Source organism: Heterocephalus glaber, unplaced genomic scaffold, assembly GCF_053883595.1.
Source record: "Heterocephalus glaber isolate CG9 unplaced genomic scaffold, H.glaber_assembly_v1.0 deba00001465, whole genome shotgun sequence".
Lineage (NCBI taxonomy): Eukaryota > Metazoa > Chordata > Mammalia > Rodentia > Bathyergidae > Heterocephalus > Heterocephalus glaber.
The window spans coordinates 19,612,052-19,635,536 of NW_028258312.1; the positions used below are offsets into that span (position 1 = coordinate 19,612,052).

General features: G+C 34.1%; 1 protein-coding gene across 9 annotated transcripts in view; it reads left to right on the plus strand.

Annotated features, from left to right (window-relative positions):
• Kiaa0825 (KIAA0825 ortholog) overlaps positions 1-23,485 on the plus strand; it is a 382,237-nt gene that overhangs the window by 78,364 nt on the left and 280,388 nt on the right. For all 9 annotated transcript variants that reach the window (XM_087180707.1, XM_087180706.1, XM_013071110.3 and 6 more), the window contains 5 exons: positions 8,759-8,920; positions 17,203-17,297; positions 20,342-20,569; positions 21,714-21,979; positions 23,332-23,482. In XM_087180707.1, the coding sequence (XP_087036833.1) occupies positions 8,759-8,920; positions 17,203-17,297; positions 20,342-20,569; positions 21,714-21,979; positions 23,332-23,482 (902 nt within the window). The remainder of the gene's footprint in view (positions 1-8,758; positions 8,921-17,202; positions 17,298-20,341; positions 20,570-21,713; positions 21,980-23,331; positions 23,483-23,485) is intronic.

Genomic DNA, 23,485 nt, shown 5'->3' on the forward strand with positions numbered 1-23,485 from the left:
TAAGAGCTGATAATGTAACTTCTCTGTCATGGCATATTCCTTTAAAAATGAAGTATCAATTCTCAGATACAACCTGAGGCTATAGTAACACTGAATTGTTAACTTAGTTTTTTTTTTTTCTGTAGGATAATTTTTAGCATGATAAGAGAAAGTAACACATATGATAAGAAATATAATTAACTGAACTCTAGAAAAATTTCAGACTGAGAAATGAATATTAGGAAGGTATTTCTTTAGTAATGTTCAATTAGATACAGTACTTAAAATATAAAACCCATTTCATCACAGTAGAGGTATTTTATTATTAAGGTATTCCCTGAAAAGATCAGCATATATAAGTGTTTACAACTGGAAGTTAAACCAGCATAAAACAATTTGCCTAAATTCAGATATAACCCATTCTTTGATTATCATTTTCAACAGACAGTGACTGCAGCAGGAATCAGATGTCAGATTTTTTCTCTCATGTACTCTGTGAAAGAAGAAAGGTAGAATACAGAAGAGGGACAAGAGTATCATACCATTGGCATATGAACAAAAAGTCAGGTTGCTTGCTAGTGTAATGCTGACATCTTTTACCAGAGAAGATGGAATGGAATGTGAGAGAATTTTGTTATCATTTAGCCATGAGCTTAAGTAACATCCAGTGGAGCCAGGGCTGGCCTGGGAACCATAAAAGGGTAATAATAGAAGCAGTTTCTTTTCAGTTTTTCTCACTGACCCAGAAGAATAGTTTCAGGGGATTCTGTCTCCATCCTTTCCAGCCACTTAAGTTTCTCTTTGTCCGTGAACACAGAGTTTATTGCTGTGTGGCTCCTCCAAAGGAAGCAGCAGACATCCTTGCCATATGGGTGGGAGCTTTTTGTAGTTTGGAAGCATGTATTCCAAACCCAGAGGTTCTCTGTGTCCATGCATCTACCTCTTTTTAAATTACAGTTATCAATCCTGCAAGTGGGTACAAAATTCAGTATAACAAGATAACAGTATCTTGGCCCAAAACAATCAAAGAGATCACGGTATAGAAAATGCAGATATAATATATATTAGTAATTCAATCTCTTCTAAGCATTTCAGTTATCATATGCCACTATTAAATCAGTTACCACTTTATATGAATCTGTGTTTGTCTAAGTTCCTGCAAAGGTAAGGCCATTAGTTATTCCTCAGTATATTCACAACACCTTACTCAGAGTCTGTGCATACACACACACACACACACACACACACACACACTCAAAGTGTTTTAAAGGGTCAACACAGTAGAAATGCAATGGAAGATCTCAGAATAGGGCCACTGTTTAACTTTATGAATATCAACCTTAGAAATGGAGTCCACTAAATAACAATAATGTTTAAATCAGTCTAGTGAAGTAGCTTTCTAATATAGAATTTTTGATTATTTATGTTCAAATATGTCCTGTTATAATTGGTATACAGTAATTAATATGATATTGGTGTAATTAATGTGAAATTTTTGACATACAATATTATTATTGATATTATAACATTATAATATTATTGAATACAATAATTATATGAATAAATAAAAGTATTTTATTAAAGAACTTAATTGATATAAAGTATTAATGAAATATTGATATTAGTATTTTATTAAAGAAACACGTTTATGCTGGGGAAAAAAGTCAAATAAAATGTGTTAAAAATGGCTTTTGTCTGGGGGGATTTTACTCAGTGGTTTCGCTGCCTGCTGCACAAGCTCAAGAAACGAGTTCACGCCCCGGTACCAAAAAAAAAAATATGCCTTTTGTCTCTGAGAGGCACCCATATGTTTCATTTTGAAATCACTTATTTTTGTAGGCACTATGATGGATATGGGAGAGCAATAATGAGGAAAAGCTCTCACCCTGTACGGAGCTTAGCATTTCGGGAGAGAATTCCCAAACTAAGTTTATAATATGGCATAGCACATGCTGAAACGAAGGTATGTGCCAAGTAAAATAGGAAGGAGCATAGAGAAGAGGGGCCTGCCCTGGGGTCTGGGTGTGACAGCAGACTCCTCAGAGGAGAGGCAACCCTACCTAACAACTGTGGAGCACTTCCAGGTCGCAGGTGCTGTTCTCCTGTGTTACCTCAGTTAAGCCTCAGGCACGATAGAGGCATAGACTCAGTAATTTGTCCGCAGTCACACAGTTCGTAGACATCGGTGTCTGGACCTGAACCCAAGCTACCTGGCTCATAGGTTCCACGCATTAGCCTCTCTATCTATGGCTTCTTGTGTTTCAGGTGACAGAACTATACGTAGCAGTGCATCATATAACTTGAGTTAGAAGTATCATATAACTTCTGGTTAGAAGTAAGGAATGTAGGGGGAGGACGTTCACCTTCTGGAAGTTCAATGATTCCTGTATTCAAATTGATTCATTAACCTTCATGAGGCCCACCCTTGCCAATTCTGTAGCGCTTTCTTCGCTCTAAAGGTTTAGAAGAGGGGTCTTGACACTTCCTTATGGTGTGTCGAACCCCTCTTCAGCTTGTGTTGGGTTCCCTTTCGCTCCACTTCCTATATATTCACTTCACCTATTAGTCATTTATTCGCTCACACATTCATTCACTCTGAGTTTTACTCCGCCTTATTTTGGGTGGTACACAGAGAAACCTCCTCAGAAGCCATGATAAGTGACAGCTTAAGTTCTGAAAACTAAGGTGGAAATATCCTTTACCTTTTACTTTTACCCTGAATGCTTTTCTAATCATATATATTTGCAAATAAGTAAAAGTTATAGAAATAATGCTGGAGGGGAGGGGAAAAAAGTATTTTTTTCTTAGTGCATGTGGCAGAAGTAATGCCTGTAGGTCCTTGGTGATTTTTCTGAATACATATTAGGCTTACACAACAAAGAAAAGCTTCTTTACAAACAGGGTTGTGGCGTTTGCCTCCTCTTCCTGCAAGCCTCTGATGTTCTCTTACTTGGTCCAAGTCTGCTTTCAGGAAGTGACTTTGAGTACTGGGAAAGGTACTGTTTGTTATTTGTTCCTATGCAGTTCCTGCTGACTTCATATTATAATAATTTTTAAAAGTTTTCTTTACTGGAACAAATATATTCCATTTGGATTATGTCATTAATTTCATATGGAATAATAAGCCTTATAATAGTGGTTGTGTCACATCTTTTTACATCACTTGTCTGGTGGCATTGAAAATGGATCCATTTACAGTCAATAACAGGGTGGCTAATGTTCACCTTCCTTGGGAAAACTGAAATGTGTGCTTTTTATCCTATTATACTGATCCACCAGCTTCAGATTATCTGATTTTGTAGCTTCTCATTTTCTCCTGTAACTTAATGCTATTATTAACAAGAATTCTGTTGCTAATGGTCTTGGAAAATAATATGTGTGCTTTCAGCTACTATCTGTATTTTTATGGTTTGTCTGATTTACCTGGCGTTTGATATTTATTCCAAATGCTGCTAGGTTTCATATCAAATGTGAAGAGCTCTAATATTTCTCTAGATTTATTTTCAATGTCCTAAATTCTACTAGAAGACAATGAGGCTAATATTTTACCTGTCAGTCACTGGGTGAAAAACACTTTTAAATGTGTAGTCTATAATGTATATTCTTTTTTTTTCAGTTTTATTATTTATTTGTTTATTTCTTTTGTGGTACTGGGGTTTGGACCCAAGGCCATCTCACTGAACTACATCTTCAGCAACGTTCCCCATCCCTTAAATTCTTGAGACCAGGTGCTGCTAACTCCTTAAGTTGCCCAAGCTAGACTTGATCTTGTGATCCTCCTTTTACAGTTTCCCCTATATTCTTCATGAGTAATATATCTATAGATATATGTATTGATATATGAATGTTTAGACATATATACACACATCTACCTATAAACACATATGCATATATCTACAAATATATAAATATATGTGGAACAGGAGGGAGGGAAACAGTCTTTTTAAAAATTTTAGGCAAAATTCTGAGAATATCTGTGCACTTTATTCATAGTGAAGGTTTTTTTTCTGAATTATGCTTTTTTTAATGCACGAAAATCATATTTTAGAATGAATTGTGTCAGTATGTTCTAGCAAGATCCTAGCCCATCATGGTTTTTTATCCATTTGCACACATTTTCTGTTTTAGAAGTAATTTTCAGAAGTAATTTTGTCAAATACTATACAGGCTGTTTATAGAATATATAAATTTTCTCTATTTACAAACATCTATAAATATTAATATTTTAAAGAATACATTTCCAGATTAGGCATAAAAATCTTTGTTTGGGCCAGACCTAGCTACTCTAGAATCCATGAGATTTCCTGGTTTTCTTGTCCTTTTTTTTTTTTCTTTTTTGAGCACCTATTTTGTGTAAGAGATCATGCTGGTTCTGAGATGCTAAAAATTTGGATAAACTGGACTTAGCCTCTGGCCTCATGGAAATCATTTTACATTGTGATGAATGTGTTTATAGAAATTCGACTATTCTTTAGGTTTTTTTCCTAACAGCAGTTTTTCCTTTGCCCAGGGCAAATGTATAGGATATGCTCTCTAAACTTTCCTACAGATGTTCCACATTTCTTTCGGGAAAAAAAGCCATAAATTTTTGGCTGTGGAAAAAGCCAAGTTTTGTTTTGTTAAAGTCACTGGTGCTGTACACAATAGCATCTTTTTGCTTGACTTTCTAAGATCAAAATCTAGGTTTTCTGTTGCCTAGAGAATGATTTTCAGCTACAAGTACTTTTAGCAGGAGCTTATGCACCCTTCAAACTCCAGGGTGCACAAAACTCACTCGGGGTACTTGCTCAAGAGGAATTTTTATGGAATTTTTATTTTTGCACAGAGCTGCTAGGTCATTAGAGCTGGAGAGTTCCCTGGAAGGTACCTTTTTAGTAATACAGGAGATCTAGGACCATGTTGCCCTTTAAGAGCCATAGATGGATTTCCTGTGGTTTGGTTCAGGCCTCAAACTGTGACTACCTGGCAAGTTTTCACCAAGAGTCAGGGTGATTTAGGAGAATTTCATTAATTTTTCAAAGGGGTCTGCAAAAAGACCATGATATTAGAAGCAGCAGTTTACAAATTGGACAAGATACTGGTAAAAATAGCTACACAACCAGCAAGAAAAACCCACAGCAAAGAGCGAACAATGTAAAGTAAAACGATAGAGCAAAGGTAAATACTTACATTGTACAGTGGTTCATCTTGAGGTCTGTCAGACCATTTTTGAGAAAAATCTCTGAAGTGAATAGATGTGTTGGTTAACTGCTAAACTGGTCAACAAATTTTGAGAAATATTATTTTAAATGTTTTTACTTTATTATAAAAGCAAATAGAAACTTTAACTTGTTATTTTGCATCATGAATCGCCTAAAGGAGGATTTCATATGTGGTATTTCCCTATATTATTTGACAATAAAATCCTTTTCCAATGATTATCTCTTTATGAAATGCCCTTTAACAGAAGGACATTAGTCCCTGACTACAGGGTAGAAGTAACTTTCTTTATAATCCTTCTGTAAAGAGAAATTTAAATCATGTTCTAAATAGTTTAAAAAATAGGAAAGCAGAGGGTTTCATATGCATTTTAGAAAAACGCTTATTAAAATAGAGAAGAAAAACCCCTCAACTACCTAGTTATTATTTACATGGACTTATTCATTACTAGTTTGTGGTAAATTGTATAAAGTTTTCCTCTGAAATCAAAATTTACTTTTTAAAATAATACTGTTAAGACATTAGATAAAATTTTCTTATGAACCAGAGCTTATTGTATAATAAAGCAGAACTCATTATTTCAGATATTTTACAGCAATGATTGGTCATGGGCCAAATGTAGTTGCCCATGTAGGAACATGTATGTTAAAGCCTTCTTGGAGGAAAGACAGTTCCATGGTGATTTAAACAATAATTTGATTAATAAGTAAATGAAGAACAGATTGACTTAGAGAAAGAAGACTCCTAGACCGCTTATATCCAGATGAAGTTGTCTGGAGAGGTGCCTCGGAAGAGAAGCAAACAGAAATAATATTGAAAAAAGAAAGAAAGAGGCTAATTTAATGAAGGAAAACATAAAGAGAATTTCTGCTGGGAGAAATTCTTTCCTAACTTGGCTAGCAGAGAAGAATCTAAGGGACAGAAAAAGAGATATGCTCTGGCAGTTACAAATCATGAGCTAAGGCATGATGATTAAGAGTCTAATCCTGTGAGATACTGCGGAGAAAATAAGTCAAATAAGTTTGGGAAATGCTATTCCATCCTTTGTGTTTAATTTTGCTTTAATTGGCCTTTCGCAAAATGATTGTATCACAGAATTATTTTGCCCATAAATTAAGAACCTTCACAACATCCCTTGGGAGAACACTGAGCTAATAGTGTTAGGAAATAAAGACTACTAATTAATGGGCCTCCACCATAATCATTGCTTCTTTGGGACAAAAATGATGAGATTTAGGTCATACATATTATTCTGTCCTCTTTCATTATTAAGTGATAAAGATTTATCGAATTAAAATGGATTTGCCTTTCAATATTGTCATCTGTCTCGAATACAAAGTATTTCTAAGTCTAGATCATCAAGGTAAGATCTCCTCATGTACAATCCTGGATCCTACAGATCATAGTGAAGACTCTTAATGGTTTTTGTTAAGGAGCTTCTTTTCTCACAGTATAAACCTTTACAATACTTCCAATTCAGAATTGAGCCAAATAGTTTTCTAAATATGTTTAATTTTTAGTCCAACTATCAAATGTTCTTTCTTGATAATTAGGAAGAACTCTTAAAGACTTTGAAAATTTGTTTTAAAAATATGTTATGTCCAAAAGAAACTTTAAGATTTACAATGTTAAACTAGCCCTCTGTAACCAAAGCTAAAGAGAAATCAAACAGGCCAAATAGAAATAGAAAGATGAAATAGAAGTTTTGTAGACATTTGTGTGTTTTTTAAAAAGATATTTTTTTCTCCTTAAGAACAGGACTAAATCCCACACTGAAGTTGATAAATGCCTTTCTCGTATTACTTACAAAGATATCATGATATTTTTGATCTTCCACGAAAGACTATCATATGGATATGATGTCAACATTTTTAAGTTTCACTGAAGTAGGGTGGATTACCTAGAAAATTGTAACATTTCTGGAACCATCCTTCTACAATGTGACGAACGTAATCTTTTTTTCCCTGCAATGGCATTATCAGATCCCTACACAGTTTCTAAATAGTACTCTCAATGTTTTCCTTCTAAACACAGTTTATGCTTACTTTATAGGAGTTTACAAACTGTCCAGTTTATAATTACTCTAGACATTTCTTAAATATGTGTTTTAAGATGTGGCATTACTAAAGGAAATATTCTTTAAATTCTTGAAAGTATGTTCAAAAATGTCATTTGGTGATGTCAAGCTATAATGAAATCTACAGATTGAAGTAAAGAATATGTAATATTTGAACTGTTCTTTGTACTCTTAAAAAGCGTAAGTGTTTTCTATCATAATAAAATGTTAATGTGATTTGACTACTAGCAGAATTATAAGAGGAAAAGAATCAGTCTTTAAGTTGTATTATTCTATGTAAGCAATAGATATTATAATTACTTAGGAGTTATTTTAAAATATGATTTCATGAATTATGTCATCTATATCCATGTCAATTGCTAAGTTAACTTGGTTCTTTTTAATAATGGACAAATAACACATAAGGTCTTAAAGAGATATATCTGTATCTCACCAAATTACCACAATAAATTTTTTGTAGCAAAATAAGGGGTTGATAATATATTGATTTCTGTTATCATATTCTTTTAGGTTCCTTTAGGCTGGAATATTTCCTGCTCTCTATGTTTCCTGACATGACACTTTTTGAATAGTACATGCTAGCTATTTTGCAGAATGTCTCTCACTAGAAGTTTGTCTGATGTTTTCTCATGGTCAGATTGAAGTTATGATAAATCTAATTTAAAAACAAAAATAGCATTATTTAAAATGTGATTTTACAACAACAAATCACATTCCTGTTTATAGCTCTGAAAATTAATCTAATTATTCATCGTATTTGCATCAAACAGAATATTTATCTCCGGCTTCCCAGAGGAAAGAAACTCTCCTAGAAAATTTTGTGTGTGTTTTTGTAATGAACAAACTTGTTTTAATTGTGGAGCATCTTGTTAGTTTTGATGACTTATGGAATGACATGGATTGTGTAGGGAACAGGGGAAGGGGACGTTATCAGAACCTCTGCAGTGAGTCCTAGTCTCCTGCGAGCCAGGGCAGCACACAGCGAATTACAGGAAAGGTAGAAAACAGACTGAGAGGAAGCTGAGCTTTGGGTCTGATCAGTGCTGCTCTGAGCAGCAAAGACAAAAGCCTCCCTAGTTTGCAGCACCTTTTATTCAGTACACCGGGAATCAAATGTAACAAGTGAAAATGCAGAGTTCAGTACTTCACATTGGGATAGACAAGGTGTAACAAAAAACTGGGGGTGGGGTGGGGGGACAGTGGAAATCTAAGAACAATGAGGAACTATGCAGATGAAGATTTGGTTCCTCCCTGGTGTCTCCCTCAGGTGTGGTCTTGTCCTGGAGATTACAGCATCCGGGGATCACTGAGGTCTCAGTTGTGACCTGAGGCCAAAATACAATTATGTCTAAAATGTCATAGCTGGGCTGTAGGCAGGAGAACTAGGCCTACTCAAATGATTTTTCCCTAAAATTATGTAACATTGCTCCCAACAGGATTGTTGTAATATTTACTGAGAAAACAAACCAGCATGTACAACAGTATTGATCTTTCTTTTCACAGTTACTCCTGGATTCCCACAGAAAGGAAAAAACCTTTTGCTATCCTTAGATGAACTCACATTCTTATCACAGCTCATAAAATCCTTTTTGGAGCTAGAAAACAACATTCAAGTATTATTTGAAGCAACGTTTTTGTCAATCAAGATGTCCAGGGATATTTCAGGTAATATGTTCTTTTTAAAAAAAAAAAATTGTAAATCTACAACTTCTCTCTGTTTTTGCACCACTTTGAATCTATGGCATTATTTGAAAAAAATACATGGTAAAATTCTTTAGATAAATGTTTAGTATAGTGCACACCGTGGATTTCATTTTTGATTTGTGAATTTGGCAGATTGCTTAATTCTAACTTACAAAGCATCTTAAGTATATTTAGGATAATTATCTTTGGTTAAAATTAAATCAATTCCTTTTTTTTTTTTTCACAGAAAAACAGCTTGGCGTATAGTAGATTAAGCAGGTTAGATGACCTAGTATTTCTTCTCCTGCTGCTTGCAACTAGGTGATCTTGAACAAAGTGTTTAGTCTCTTTAGGCCTGGGTTTTCTCATCTTCACAGTAATCATAGAAGATTAAATTAATTTTCTTTTTGCTTTCTTTTAGGATTAGATACTTCAGATTCCAACCTATAGTGGTGTGGGAATTAAATGACAGTGTATGTGTAGCATATCAGACACAATAAATGTGAGTTGTTGATAGTAGCAATTATAAAGATATATTTTTAAAAGTATAATATACTGTTTTAAGTTCAGTTAGCTTTACAAACTCCCTTTGAAGAAAGTTATATTTAAAAAAATTCAAAGGCATAATGGTTAGGTGTTGTCATAGCTATATTTATAAAGATTTTCATTTTTGTAAGATTGGAATGAGCACAGCTCCATTTTACTGATACATGGCAATACCATGTATCAGTCCAAGGAGAATGGTTGTAATGGCAAAATAAAGTGAGACAAGGAAAAGATTTTTTAAAATCTGCAATTTGCAACTCCAAACCCCAATTTCTAAGTCACCAATTACAAGAGTAAAGATATTAAGCAAAATAAATGTATTTATTTACTTTACCTTGTGTAAATAATATTAGAAAAGTTATAGATTTGGAGTTTGTTTTATATTACCATAGTTTACTGGCTTTCTATGTTTCAGGTTACGTTTAGGTATCACTATTACAGAGTAAATAATGTAGATCACAGAATTACTCCGTTTTCAATTGCTATAGCAAAGTACTTGATGCCAGATAATTTGTAATGAAAAGAAGTTAATTGAGCTCACAGTTTGAGAGACTGAAAGTTCAAAATGAAAGGCACTGACTCTGGCATGGGTACTTCTAGCTACACTGCCTTATGGAAGATGGCATCACTGTGGCACAAGCACAGGCAGACAGGAAGCCAGAGTGAGGAGAAGGTCCAATCTTGCTCTTTAGGCAACAACTCTCCCACAAGAACTAAGGTCATAAGAATTGCCTTACTCCCTTTGAGACTGGTGCTCCCAATGGCCTCTCACTAGACTCTACCTCCTACAAGTCCCACCACCTCAATCTTCCCACACTAAGGGCCAAGCTTTTAACACACGAAGCCTTGTAGGACACATTCAAACCATATCTAAACTTTAGCAATCACTTTTCCAAATTTGGAACTAATTTGAAGAAAACTGGAAGTGAATTGCAAATTTCTGAAGCTAACAAAGGATTAAAAATATAAGAAAGAAAATATGAATATTAATGAAAAGTCAGAATGAAAAAGTAGATTTAATTAGGAGATAATGTGAGCCCTCATGGGTCTTCTACAAAGAGATTTGAATAGAGCACTACGACATCTTGATTATTGATTGACATGCTAATTCCTCAAACAGCTGACATTGGTGGTGGTACTCAACCATATGCCTGGCTAAGATTAGGCATCGCTCATCTACCTCTCTGGTAGATCTTCTCTGAACTGTGAATCAAGAAACAAGAAGAACTCCAAACATCTAGGACCCCTACCCATCTGGAGTCATCTTGTTTTTGTCCTAGACCAGACCCTTGAGATTTGTGTGAATCCTGAGAACTTTATTCTTCTTAAGGAGAGCATAACTTTGAAGTTAAAATGGTGTTAGAGAAGTACTGTGTAAAGATATAAAATTGAAATGGCCAAGAATTAAAGCAGAGATTTAACATGCTTATTTCAGGGAAAAAAGGAAAAAAATATTTTGTTCAGCCTATTAGATTAAAGTCAAGCAATGGGTAGGCTTGCAAATGCTGTATATTTGAGAGCTGCAGTTACTATCCTTGAATAAAATCAACAAAGCAAATATAGAATTATGCCACAATATACTTTCTTACTCTAAATTTGTCTTCATAAAAGCAGTCTGGCAGATGAAAGCAACCTCAGTATCATATTAATAATAGTGTACTATATGAACTTATTGTAGATTATCAAATACAGTATGAAGAAGGAATTTTGAACAGCAGATATCAGAAATGTCTGAGTACTAGAACATGTCCTTGTGATATATGTATTCTTCATTACTGAAATTATTGGTTGTTACTAAGTGAAGATTGATATAATCTGACACAACTTTATGTAAATGGCTCTCTGAGAAGAATGATCTTGGGGAAAATTGTCAAAAAAAAAAACCCTTCAATGTTCTTCTGGTGTATCCAAGTTAATCAATTTTTATTCAAAAGCATTGCTTTCTGCTTTTTTATCAAAAGCATTGAAACTGATGATTAAAGAAACTAAATGTATCTTAACTGTTGGATACTCTTGATAGTTAATGTTTTACTTAAAAATCTTTTCTGAGAGAAGACGAGAAAAAAAGTCATCTGGTCTTTTGTGTTTGTTTTGATTGGAGTATATTTTGTTAGCTTGGAAAAAGCTCTCTACTATTTCTCTGTAACCAAAACAATCTGATAAAAATGAGTTGGTTTTTTTTTTTCATTGTCCAGATATTTTAAAAATATCCAGGTGCATAACATCACATACAGAAAATGTAAAGATGATGAACCAAATATTTTACTTTCTACTTTGATGTTTACTATTATATCGTAGACTTAGCCAAATTGGCAGTTCTCTTAGCAATCTGAATGCGAACAAGAGTTTTTATAGAGGCAAAAATCTTCTTTTCTGAGAAGGAAAAGATATTTAGTCATTATATTTATTTGTTTTTTGTTTGGTCATGATTTGATGGCTTTCTTATTTCATCATTTCAGAAAATGATAGGGCATTATTTAATTGTGTGATGCCTTACTGTATTTCTTTTAGGTGATGATATTTTATGGACTGGCTTTGGGTTTTTATGGTGCATTTCTAATGCTCCTTTGGAATAAAGCCATTTTTGGGGCAATTCCTCACTTTTTCCAAAGGTGGCATCTGAGATTTATCTAAACCAGGAGGTTTCTTGGCCCTCATTTTTCTTTAGCCCCAGCAATGACAAAGCGCAATGGCTGCTTCAATTGGATGTAAGAAGAACACTTAGGGTTTGTCTCAGAAGAATCAAAGATTTCAGATCTTCTGAAAGATTGTTTGTACTCTTAGGGGGTCTTAAGAGGGGTCAAATAGCTTCTAAGAGTTCCTTAGCTAGATGGTTAAGGGATTGTATTAGGGAGGCGTATGTAGTTAAGGTAAAGAGGCTCCTAGGGTTTGTGAAGCTCATTACTCTAGGACTTTCGCTGTTTCTTGGGCAGAGAGGTCGAGGGCTTCCACATTGGAAATTTGCAAGGTGGCCACCTGGGCTTCTCTTCATACTTTTTCATGGTATTATCTCTTGGATGTAGTCTCTTCTACAGAGTCAAGCTTTTGGTGGGAGGTTGCTTGTGAGCCAGAAAAGAACAGTGAAGAAGAAAAGAAAGACTTGTACTTCCCACTTAGAGCTGCCAAGGCCAGTTGCTTTGTAGTGCACACAATGGGAACCTATGAAGACCAATTTGGGTGTGAAAGTGGATGTCACAGGAAGTACTGCCAACCTCCACTCTCTATGAAAGAAAGCGGCAGTGTGGAAACTAACCTGAAGTGTAAAATGAACCACAGAGAACTCTGTAGGGGAAGCTGTTGAGCAGCTGGCATTCTTGTGACCCTCTGCACTCTTCTGAGGTTCTTAATCTAGGCATGCTCTTAGAGAAACCAGTGTTGGTCATGTGCAAATAACTATATTTTAGAGTCATGAGCCAAAAATGGGCTGTCTTTGCTAGACAATAATAAGTGTATAGAATTATCAATGTATGTTAAATATGTTCAGTAATTCCCCAAGTGTTCACAGAGTTTATAAAGTTTTACATTGCCAAATTTTGAAGTTGACCATTTTGAATCCTAAAAATATATTAAAATGTCATAATTCACTGAACCCACAAGGTATTGTGTGGATTCAGTATTACTAATTCTCCCTAACAATGCTCCTTTCTGCTTTCCTGTGTAAACTTGAGGTTTTATAAAATGTTTTAAAATTTTCTGAAAGAGATTATATTTTAAAGGTTGCTATAATTACTTGATAATTCATTTTTTTCTCTCACTTTGGAATTGTGCACAAGCAGAAGAAGTCTTGGAAGGCTTATCTTTTTTTCTTACTCGTCCTGAAAATAGGCAGATGGTTTATATAAACATCTGAGCACATTACATTTAGTGAATAAACACAATGTATTTGGGAGTGAAATGATAAATACAAGATAATTAACTTTTTTTCTTAAGACTTAAACTATAATAATGGCAGCAGATAGTTATTTCCAGAAACAGATCGACAAAGCTTATATTTCAAACTAGTGCTGTTTTCCCCGTCGGCTAAATACCTTTTTAATTATCTAGTTTTATGAGCTATCTGAAGAAAAGTGAAGTGATATTAAGGATCCAAGTGTTGTCTCTTCATGTCACTAACAACTTGATCTTTATTATTTTTCCTCTTTAAAATTGCTTTGTGTACTACATGTACATTGTATTTTGAACAGGGCAAAAGGATATGTGATGAAATTATGTCTTTTCGCATCTTATGTGTCGAGTTTCCATTTCTAGAAATAGCTACTCTCTCTCTCTCTCTCTCTCTCTCTCTCTCTCTCTCTCTCTCTATATATATGTATATATATATCCCCATGTAAAAATAACACAAATCTTCTTAATACTAGCCTGGTGTTCTTTTTATTAAAAATTCAGAAAATATATATAGAGACAGCTAATTCTGCCTAACAGCTGAAGATTGTTGCATATGTCATAATTTCACAAGCTATTAATTGATGGACATTTAAATGTTTTCGTTTGCTACCACAAACAATATGATAAAGTTCCTTAAACTTTGTCTTACATATGCACAACTACCTGTGTATCTGAAAGGTACATTTCAGAAGTATAATTGTCAAATAAAAATTACAGTAATAAGGATGATGAAAAGATAAATTGCAGGCTAAAAAAATTGCAAAACACATATCTGATAAAGGACTCATATCCAAAATAAACAAAGAACTCTTAAGACTTAACATGAAAACAAACAATTAAATTTAAATATGCAATGCATATAGTATCTATATAGACATCTCATGGAAGAGCATATTCAGATTGCAAGTACGCATATATAAAGATATTGAACATCATATATCATTAGGGAAATGCAAACTAAAACAAGACACACCTATCAGAATGGCTAAACTCCAGAACATTAACAATGGCAAATTCTGGCAAGGATGTGAGGCAATAGAAACTCTCATTCTTTTCTTTGCTGTTAGAAATGCAAAATGGTGCAGCCTCTTTGAAAGACAATTTGGCAGTATCTTACAAAGCTAAACATAGTCTTACCTTATAGTCTAACAGTTGCATTCCTAGGTACTTCCCCAAATGAGTTAAAAATTTATATCCACACAAAAACTTGTATGTGAATATTTATAGCAGTTTTATTCATAGTTACCAAAACTTGGAAGCAACAAAGATATTCTTCAGTAGGTGAGTGAATAAATAAACTGTGGTATATCAATACAAGGGAATATTACTCATCAATAAAAAAACATGAGATGTCAAGCCATGAAAAAACATGGAAGAATCTTAAATATAAATTGCTAAGTGAATGAAGCCAATCTGAAAAGGCTACATACTATGTAATTCCAACTGTAAGACATTATGGTAAAGACAAAACTGTAAAGACATTTAAAAGATCTACTCTGCCAAGCATAGGGATTAAGAAAGGAGAGATATGTACATAAGCAGTGTAGAGGGGGATTTTCAGAGCAATGAAGCTACTAGATGTGATAAAGTAATGGTGGATACATAACATCATGTGTGTGACAAAATCTAGAATTGCACAACAGAAAATGCAAATCCCAATGTAAATTGTGAACTTTAGTTAATAATTGTATTTTAGTTCTCATTCATCACATCAACAGAGGTGCCATATCAGTGCAAGGCATAAACAATGGGGAAAACTGAGAATGAAGGAAAGACATGGGAGCTCTATAGTTTCTGATAAATTTTTGTGTAAATCTAAAACCTGAACAAATAAGTCTTGTATTTTATTTAAATGAATTTTTTGAGAGAGATTGCCAAGTGAATTTATTTTATCAATTTTGACTGTTAATAATATTTTTTGTGGAAAATTATTTTATGACTTTTGCTGTTTGTGTTCTGGAAAGCCTTTCCATATGGCTCTTTTGAAAAAATAGTCTGTATTTTCCTTTTTATGGTTTCATTTTCTTTTACATAAAAAAATCATGGTTAATCTGGATTTTAGTTTAATGTTAGAATTGATTCTTATTTATAACCCATCTTATAAAAATGCATTATAAAGTGCAAACCATAGGAAAAGCATTTTAGAATAAATGGTATACTATTTTATTCTAAAACCTCTATGTTGTGATGTATCTTAAGAAATAAAACAGAAGTCTTAAACTGCAGTCTGGGCCATGCTGCTATGTTATATATTTTTTTCTGTCCCTTTAAGCAAATTCTCTGAAGTATTAAAAAATTTAAAACAATGAAGAAACTTGAGAGCTGAGGAAAACTTTTCTTCATAATAAACTGTGATAAAATTTCCTCAAAATGGTTGGTGACTGAGACAAAATACTGAGATAATGAACTTAGGAAGAAAAGTTTATTTTGGCTCATGGTTTTAGAGGTTTCAGTCCATAGTCCCTTGGGCCTGTTGCCTTTGAGCAACTACAGGAGTGAGTACCTGGCAAAGAGGCAGCTGGGAAGCAAAGAGAGAGGAAAGGGGCAGGGGTCCTAATGTCCACCTCAAGGACACACCCTCAGTGACCTAACTTCCTCTCACCAGGCCCCGCCTCTTAAAGAGTCCATCATTTCCAAGGTGCACTTGGAAGGCACTTCTCCAAATCTAGTAGTGGTGTTATTGCCTAACAACTGGAATATTTATTTTTAGTACACTGTGTACAAGAATGTTGAAAGAAACTTTAATAGTGTAACAAAATAGTTTTTATTTTTAAGTAGTTCTTAGAAATTATTCATAATTAACATAATAGAACCACATTTAAAGGAATTATCAGTAGAATCCCTACTGATAAAAGTTTGAAACTTAACTTTGTTCCAAAATGAGAATCTAATTTGTAAACTTCCTGCTAAATTAGAAAAAAAAAGCAGAAAAATTAGATCATAATAAATCATTTATCCTCATATATTAAGTTTAAGAAAAAAAAGTTAATGCTAAATTATTGAATCAAACTATTATTACTGTACCTTTAATGGAAAAATAGATTTCTTTTTGAAACATTATTCATTTCATTTTTGTAGGTCTGTTTTTTTCCCAGTGGGAAATAATTTCTTAAATTGAGAAACTATTTCCATTTTAGGAGCTAGGGATTGTAGCATGTTTGTTTCTGTGTTTGTTTTCAAATTAATTTTTGATATATTATTAAAGGTATATTTTTCTGAAATAGTGATGATTTTCTATGTATTTTTGTTTTTTGTTTCAAGAAAGGAAGTGTTAATGTGTTAAGAAACACTGCCAGTTTTTGTATGTACTAATTTAGAACTTAATTTTTGAAATGAACAAAGTTTATTTTCTACTCTTAATTCATCTTACACTGTTAACATGAGAATGAACTAATGACAAAAGACCTTTGCAGATTGTATTTTGATATACATCAAATATAAAAATAACTATGTGCATTTCTTCAAGTGGTACAGTACATGGAAAAGGACTCTGTATATCTTGATCTTGTTATTAGTGTAATGATGTTATTACCCTGCTTTTTTCCCGCTGTACTGGGGATTGCATCCAGGACCTAAATTGCCCGGGCTGGGCTAGAAGTTTCAATCCTCCTGTTTCAGTCACCCATAGTGGTGGGATTATCCACCACACTGAGCTACACCCTACGTCTTGTTGGCTATATTTCCTGTGCATTGACAGGTGTATGTGTGTTTAATGTGTATGTATATGTTCTAGGTAGAGCTTTTCTGCATAATTAATTTCAATCTGAATCCATTAATCATAGCTAGTATGGTTTGTTATTTTTAAATATATTTGTGTGTTTCTTTTGTGTTAGGAATTTTGGAGAAATCCAATCAGGAAGTTATAATAGAGAAACCTAGAACAAATGAAACTAGTATTCCTTCAGAGCAGTTGCTACCAGTAAAAGAGGTAAGAGATTTTATTCATAAATAATAGCACCATCGTGTTCATGAATCCATTATGAATCATAATGTCTTAAGTTTTACCCATTTCCCCTAAAATTTTTCTGGCTGCAATTTGGCGTATCAGTTTTTGACAGAAATCAGTTTTGGGGGCTCTGGGTGTTCTTCTGCAGTCTGTTTTATGGGTTTACAGAGATGGAAGTCAGGAGACCTTGTTCTTATCCTGACTCAGAGTCTGCACTTTGAGAATGTGAGCTGTAGACCACTGTTGAAAAGTGAGATGACGGAAATAAAAAGGGGTAGAGAATAATTGAACTAGCCTTTATTTTTGTGTGCCCAACCAGTGCTTATTTACTGATGCATTCCCACTCTTCTCCTGCTCTGTTCTATATTGTAGAGAATTATATCCCCTTGGGACTTTTGCTTTCAGGGTTCTGGGAAGATCTGGCTAATTCAAGGCACTGATGGAAGATTGGAGTGTAGGAGTTGTAGAGAAACAAGGGTATTTCTTTCATTCTTTCCCTCAGGGTAATCTCTGGCAGTGGCTGTGACTTCTTTATCTCCTCTGTGGACTCTGCTCCCACCATACAGCAAGCACTCCCTACATGATTCCAGTTGTACCTGGCTGGTCTGCCTTGAGTTTAGTTTCCACTAGTAGCCCCAGGTCCTAGTCTCCCATAGCATACTCTACATCTTCTGCTCCTCCAGCCATATGGGTGGTTGTAGTTTTCTTCTGCATTAATATCTGTTGTGCTTTACAGTCTATGTTTGGTTTCTCAAATCTTTCATCACCTATGTAACCAATACCCTAGTCTAAATTCTTCTTTTGAAATACCTTGAGTGGTTTCTCTTTTCTTAAGGAATCCTGACCAATACATGGTAAATATTTTAAAAAGGAAATGAATAAATAGTTTTAGCAAATGAATACATAGTTTTAACAGAGCTTCAGCCTAGCTAACCATAAAAGTAATGAGGAAAATTCAAAATTGTACATTGTACATTAAGCAAAAATCAAAATCAATTCTAAATTAGTGTTAGGTAACAGAAGACAGAGAATCAACAAATATCTACCTGTGCACAGAACAGAAAGCCATGAGTCCCTCTTTTTTCTTGGATCAATTAGTAAATGTTCTGTATTTTAACTGGAATGTGTATGATGCCTAATATTGATTGGGAAAAGCAGAAGTAACCAATTTTTCATGAAAAAGTACACTTTTAGAAAAAAGTTTCAGTAACTAAAAGTTTACAATTTTCCACTTAAGAGCAGTTATTAATGTGTTTATTTTTACATGTTTTGAAAAGGGAATTCAGATGGGATAACATATTATAACATAGATTAACATAGATAACATAGATTATCATGGGCAAAGATCATCACTGGACCAAAATAAAGAAAAAAGCTTTCACTGCAACCACTACAATTAATGACAGTTTTTACCAGAAAATAGTTTCTTGAATGAATGAGGCATAATAATGAATAGATATGGCCTGCTGAGGAAACAAAAAATCAGTGTTTTTGTTTGTCTTCATTTTCATGGAAATGGGCTCTTGTTTACCTTTTTATTATAAGTACACCCCAAGGGATTACTGTCATGGCCCAGATCTAGAATCACACCACTTCTAAATTTCCACTTTTAAGAAAGGAGATTCTAGGGCCAGGGATAGTTTCACCACCTGCCTCGTAAGCGCAAGGTACCGAGTTTGATCCCCAGTACCAAAAAACAAACAAACAAACAACAACAACAAAAAAGAAAGGAGATTCTATACACTTAGCAGATTCAATTATTGGTTAATTTTATGCAAATGTAAGATAAGAGAGATGTGTTTCATGCCCTATGATATTAAAGGTTCAAATAGACTTTAGACAGGGAGGTTCAATTACATTGCATTATGACAATAATGAGAAGAAGAGCTACTTTTTCTGATTATAGAGTCATGAAGTCATAGAACTTTAGCTTTAAGAAATGAATCACCTTTATTATTTTGTACAGAATATATAAAAAGCATTAAATTAATTCTGAATAGAGTATGCACACAGGAAAATTAGGCTAATGATCATAATCTTAGTAATTTTGTTCTAAAAAGGGACCATAGAAATCATTCAGCTCCTCTCCTATTTTTTTTAACAAAAAAACTTGGGATCAAGAAAAATAAGTAATTCTGTCTTCTGAATTTAGAGTTGATGAAATGTTACCATCAATAAGGTTACATTGAAATAGAGTTTTATTCTAAGCATAGGATCTTCATAGAACTCATAAATTTTCAGTACTTTCAAGAACATGAGGGAACATAGAAAAACAAACATTCATAAGTTTTATTGCCATATGAGACATAGACCAAAAAAACCCGACAAAAACATGACAACATCAGCCCCTGCCCCTCAAGCCCTTCTACTTCTCCCACACACAGAACAATGCAGATCATTTTAATTCATTTCCTGGAACAAAAGTAATAGTGCCTGCCTACCACTTTGTGGGTGGAGAGACTAAATACAATTCTAACCAAGAAATCCAGAAAGATACGGCATTGTGTTTTCTGTGAGAAATTTATTTCTTATTGCTATTTTTTTGTCCTGTCTGGATTTTGAGATTAAAAAAGAAATCAAAGATTGAATATTAAATGCTGTCATATGTTGCAATACTTGTTAACAATAAACTATAAAAGGAATATAAAAATCTAATTTAGACTTTATTAAATATATTGAATTTAAAGGTTGCCTTATGTGATAAATAGTAAATGTACCTTTCAGCTCTCATAAAGATGGTTTTATTGAACTATATTTAAAAGATTAAATTTGGAAAAAAGTTTTTGATTAAATCCACTGATGAATTAAAATGAAATGTCAGTATATTACTGTGTGTAAAGAATGCACATGTTTTGTATATTGCTTTATTCAGTAGGTAATATTTTTCAGGTTGTAAGAACAGCTTTTACAGTGTATTGGAGAATACCTATATTCAGTGTGTTGAATGAAAACAATAATTTTGTATCTATAGAAACATTTGTTGCTAAGTTAGGACTAATATGACTTTATATAAATTTTTATTTCAGGCTACGTTATTGGATTTTGGCTGGAGATATGCATTTAAAGAAGTGTCTCTTCCTATGGCACATTGCATAACCACTACAGTTGCAAATTTTGCTGCAAAAATTCTCCAACAGGAGCAAAGTGAAAGGTCTTCAGCTGTGAGCTATGCTATGAACCTTGTAAATGTCCAACAAGTCTGGAAAGACAGTCATGTGTTTCCTGAGGATCAACAATCGAAGAAAATTGCAAAGGCAAGTACCAACTGAAATCCTTTCAAACTGCTGATGAGTAGAATGGGATTTCTTTTCTTTTTTTCTTTTTTAAATATAAGGCCTTGAAAGAGGAACCTGTAGATCAAATAATGGAGTCTCTTGGCAAATACCTGACCCATGTACAATTTTATTCTCTGCTATCCATGGGCAACTGCTTCCAGAAAGGATTTGTACCTCTTGCTATCTTTTTGGCCCCTTAGTGTGAAGCAATGGAAAAGGAGCCTCTGGGACTGAGAGGGAGTTGGGAACACTGCCTGTTTTTGGTTGTAGCTTTGAATGAGTCTCGGAGAAATGCAGAGATTGAAAAACATAATTGTCTTTTTTTGGTTTGAGTAATTAAAACATCTTCATTGATACCTAAATAGACATTCCATGTCACTAGCATCAGTCTTAATATCTTTACCAGTGTTTCAAAAGTCACAAAAAATACTGAGAAAATAAGAAGTAGATAAATATAAGTAAATACAGTTACTCAACACTAACTGACTCAGGTTGACTTTGGCAACCTAAGATTCCAGAACATTCCCTAGGAAGTTCTGTTGGCTTCACCTTTGCATTCACTACCCACCCTCCACCAGTAGAGAAAATAGACACACAATAAAAAGTGAAAATCCAGACACATTCCTTCTGAAAGTTACTGACTTTTTACCAACATGAAAATGCCACGAGATTGTTTCTGTTGCTTCTTATTTATTTAAATTAAACTGATATTTACATGTGGTGTTTGATTTAACACATTTTCAGTGGAAATTTAGCAAAAGAAGATTAGTATAATTTCAGAAACAATGTAAACAATATCAAGGATATATTTTCTGACTTCTATTAACTGCATATAAAGGTATTGTCCAGTATAGCTGTTTCACGAGTTTTCCACAGTGTCTGCCTTCTGCCTGGTAAGCATAATGTTTGAAGGTTATATATAGAGAAGCATCATTTTGGTATTTCCTTATTTGACATGAAACATTTAACTTTCTGCAACTGAGAAATTGATTATTATAAAGCTGAGACTCTGTATTTATGGTTGATGCCAAATTCATTATTTAGGAATTTGGCTCCACTGTACATAAATTACACGGTGCTGTCACAATACAAATAACTCAGCGCCACATTTATTTCTCCCTAGTTTTGTTCTGACATCATGGAAAAACTTGACACAATGCTTCCACTGGTTCTGGCATGCAGAGATGATTCTTTTCAGGAAATGAGAGCAAACTTGGTGGAGGCCTGTTATAAAGTGGCAACAGCTGTCCTGGAAAGACTGCAAGAGAGAAGCAAGGAGGTTCCTTCCAGAGCACCCCTGAAAAACCTGCTCATAGTCCTCTCCACAGCAGTATATGTCTTCCAGCATTTCACAAAGTATGATAATTTGATGAAAGAAACTACTCAGAAGTGAGTGGCATTTAAATTAAGTTGATGGCCATGCTTCAAGAAACATGTAATCTTCAAATATCACCAGAATGAAATTTTGATGATAATATTTGAGGAGAAAATACTAATTATCATGGCAAATTATTTTCTTTTGTCTTGACTAGCAAATGTTAAAAAGGTGGAGCCTGGGGTATGCTAACCTACATACACAGACAATAAGAAAGGGAATCGGTATGACAGCACTCTCGAAAGAGCAGCTACTTTCCGCATGTTATTATGGTGTGATTAAGTGTAGCTCTTCCATTTGTAAGGCACATGATACTGACCTCACTGAAAAAAAGAAAATGAAATTGTTTTTGTCCCAGATGTACTCATTTGTGAAATATTTACTTTTTTCTTCTGTTTCTAAGCCAACAGAAGAGGAATTTCCATGGTGGAATAAATGCTTGTTAACCTGTTTTAATGATCAGGGTAAACATATGGCAGGACATCTATTTAGTAATAGATTCTCCATAATATTTGAAGAGGAAGCATCTACCAATCTTACCTCTCGTATACAGCAGTTTAAAATTATGATATGTTTTCTGAAGAGAGATAAAAATCAGCACAGATATTATCGTACACTTGCCTCTCCAGAACTTCATATGACCACATGCAAAAGGAATATGTGGACCTAGCAGTCCAGTACAACCCCAAGAATCTAGTCTATGTTCTTTAGCCTCTTAGTCATGAGAGAAAACCATGGACTATAAATGGCTGAAGATATAAGAAAAATAAATTTGGCTTGATGTGGGAACTAGCTATGATATTTCTTTAATTCTCATAAGTAGTTAGATGTTGTGATTCATACTTGAATTTATAAACAGAATGTGCCAGAAATCACTTTATTTCTGTGGAATATTTTTAAACAGTTTATGAGATAATTGGCATCTACAAAATTACAATTCCTTAAATAAAAAGAGTGTGTTTGTGGCATGTGTGATAGCTGTATAGAAGTTGATTCTGACAAGTGGATGTTGTTCTCTGGTAATGACGATAACCTAATGCCTAAATAATGCACCGATCTCTAATAATAGGCTTGCAGAGAATACTTCTAGTTTTGAATGATGTATTGACAATGAAGTTTGTCTCAAGTTGAAGTGCACATTCGTAGAACAGCAGATGTACCTTTTCAAAGGACTTGCAAAACAAAGACCAGCTTTTTTTTCTCCCCCTTTTCTTTTTTGGAAAGTGAATGTGGATGCGGGCTTCAGCACTGGGAGGAAATGAATGATTGATATCTAATAATCAAAACCATTTGTAGTACTGGAGATTGTTACCTCCTACTGCACAGGTCCTAAATCTCTGTCTCTTTGATCATTCCCTCTGAACAGACCCATATTCCTGGTGCCTGTCCAACGATATCAGGAATTCATCAACACTCTACAGTTTCAGGTTACGGACTACTGCATCAGAGTTTGTGCTACAAGCATTTTACAGGATGCTGAGAGCCACCACTGGGATGACTACAAAGCTTTTTATGAGGTG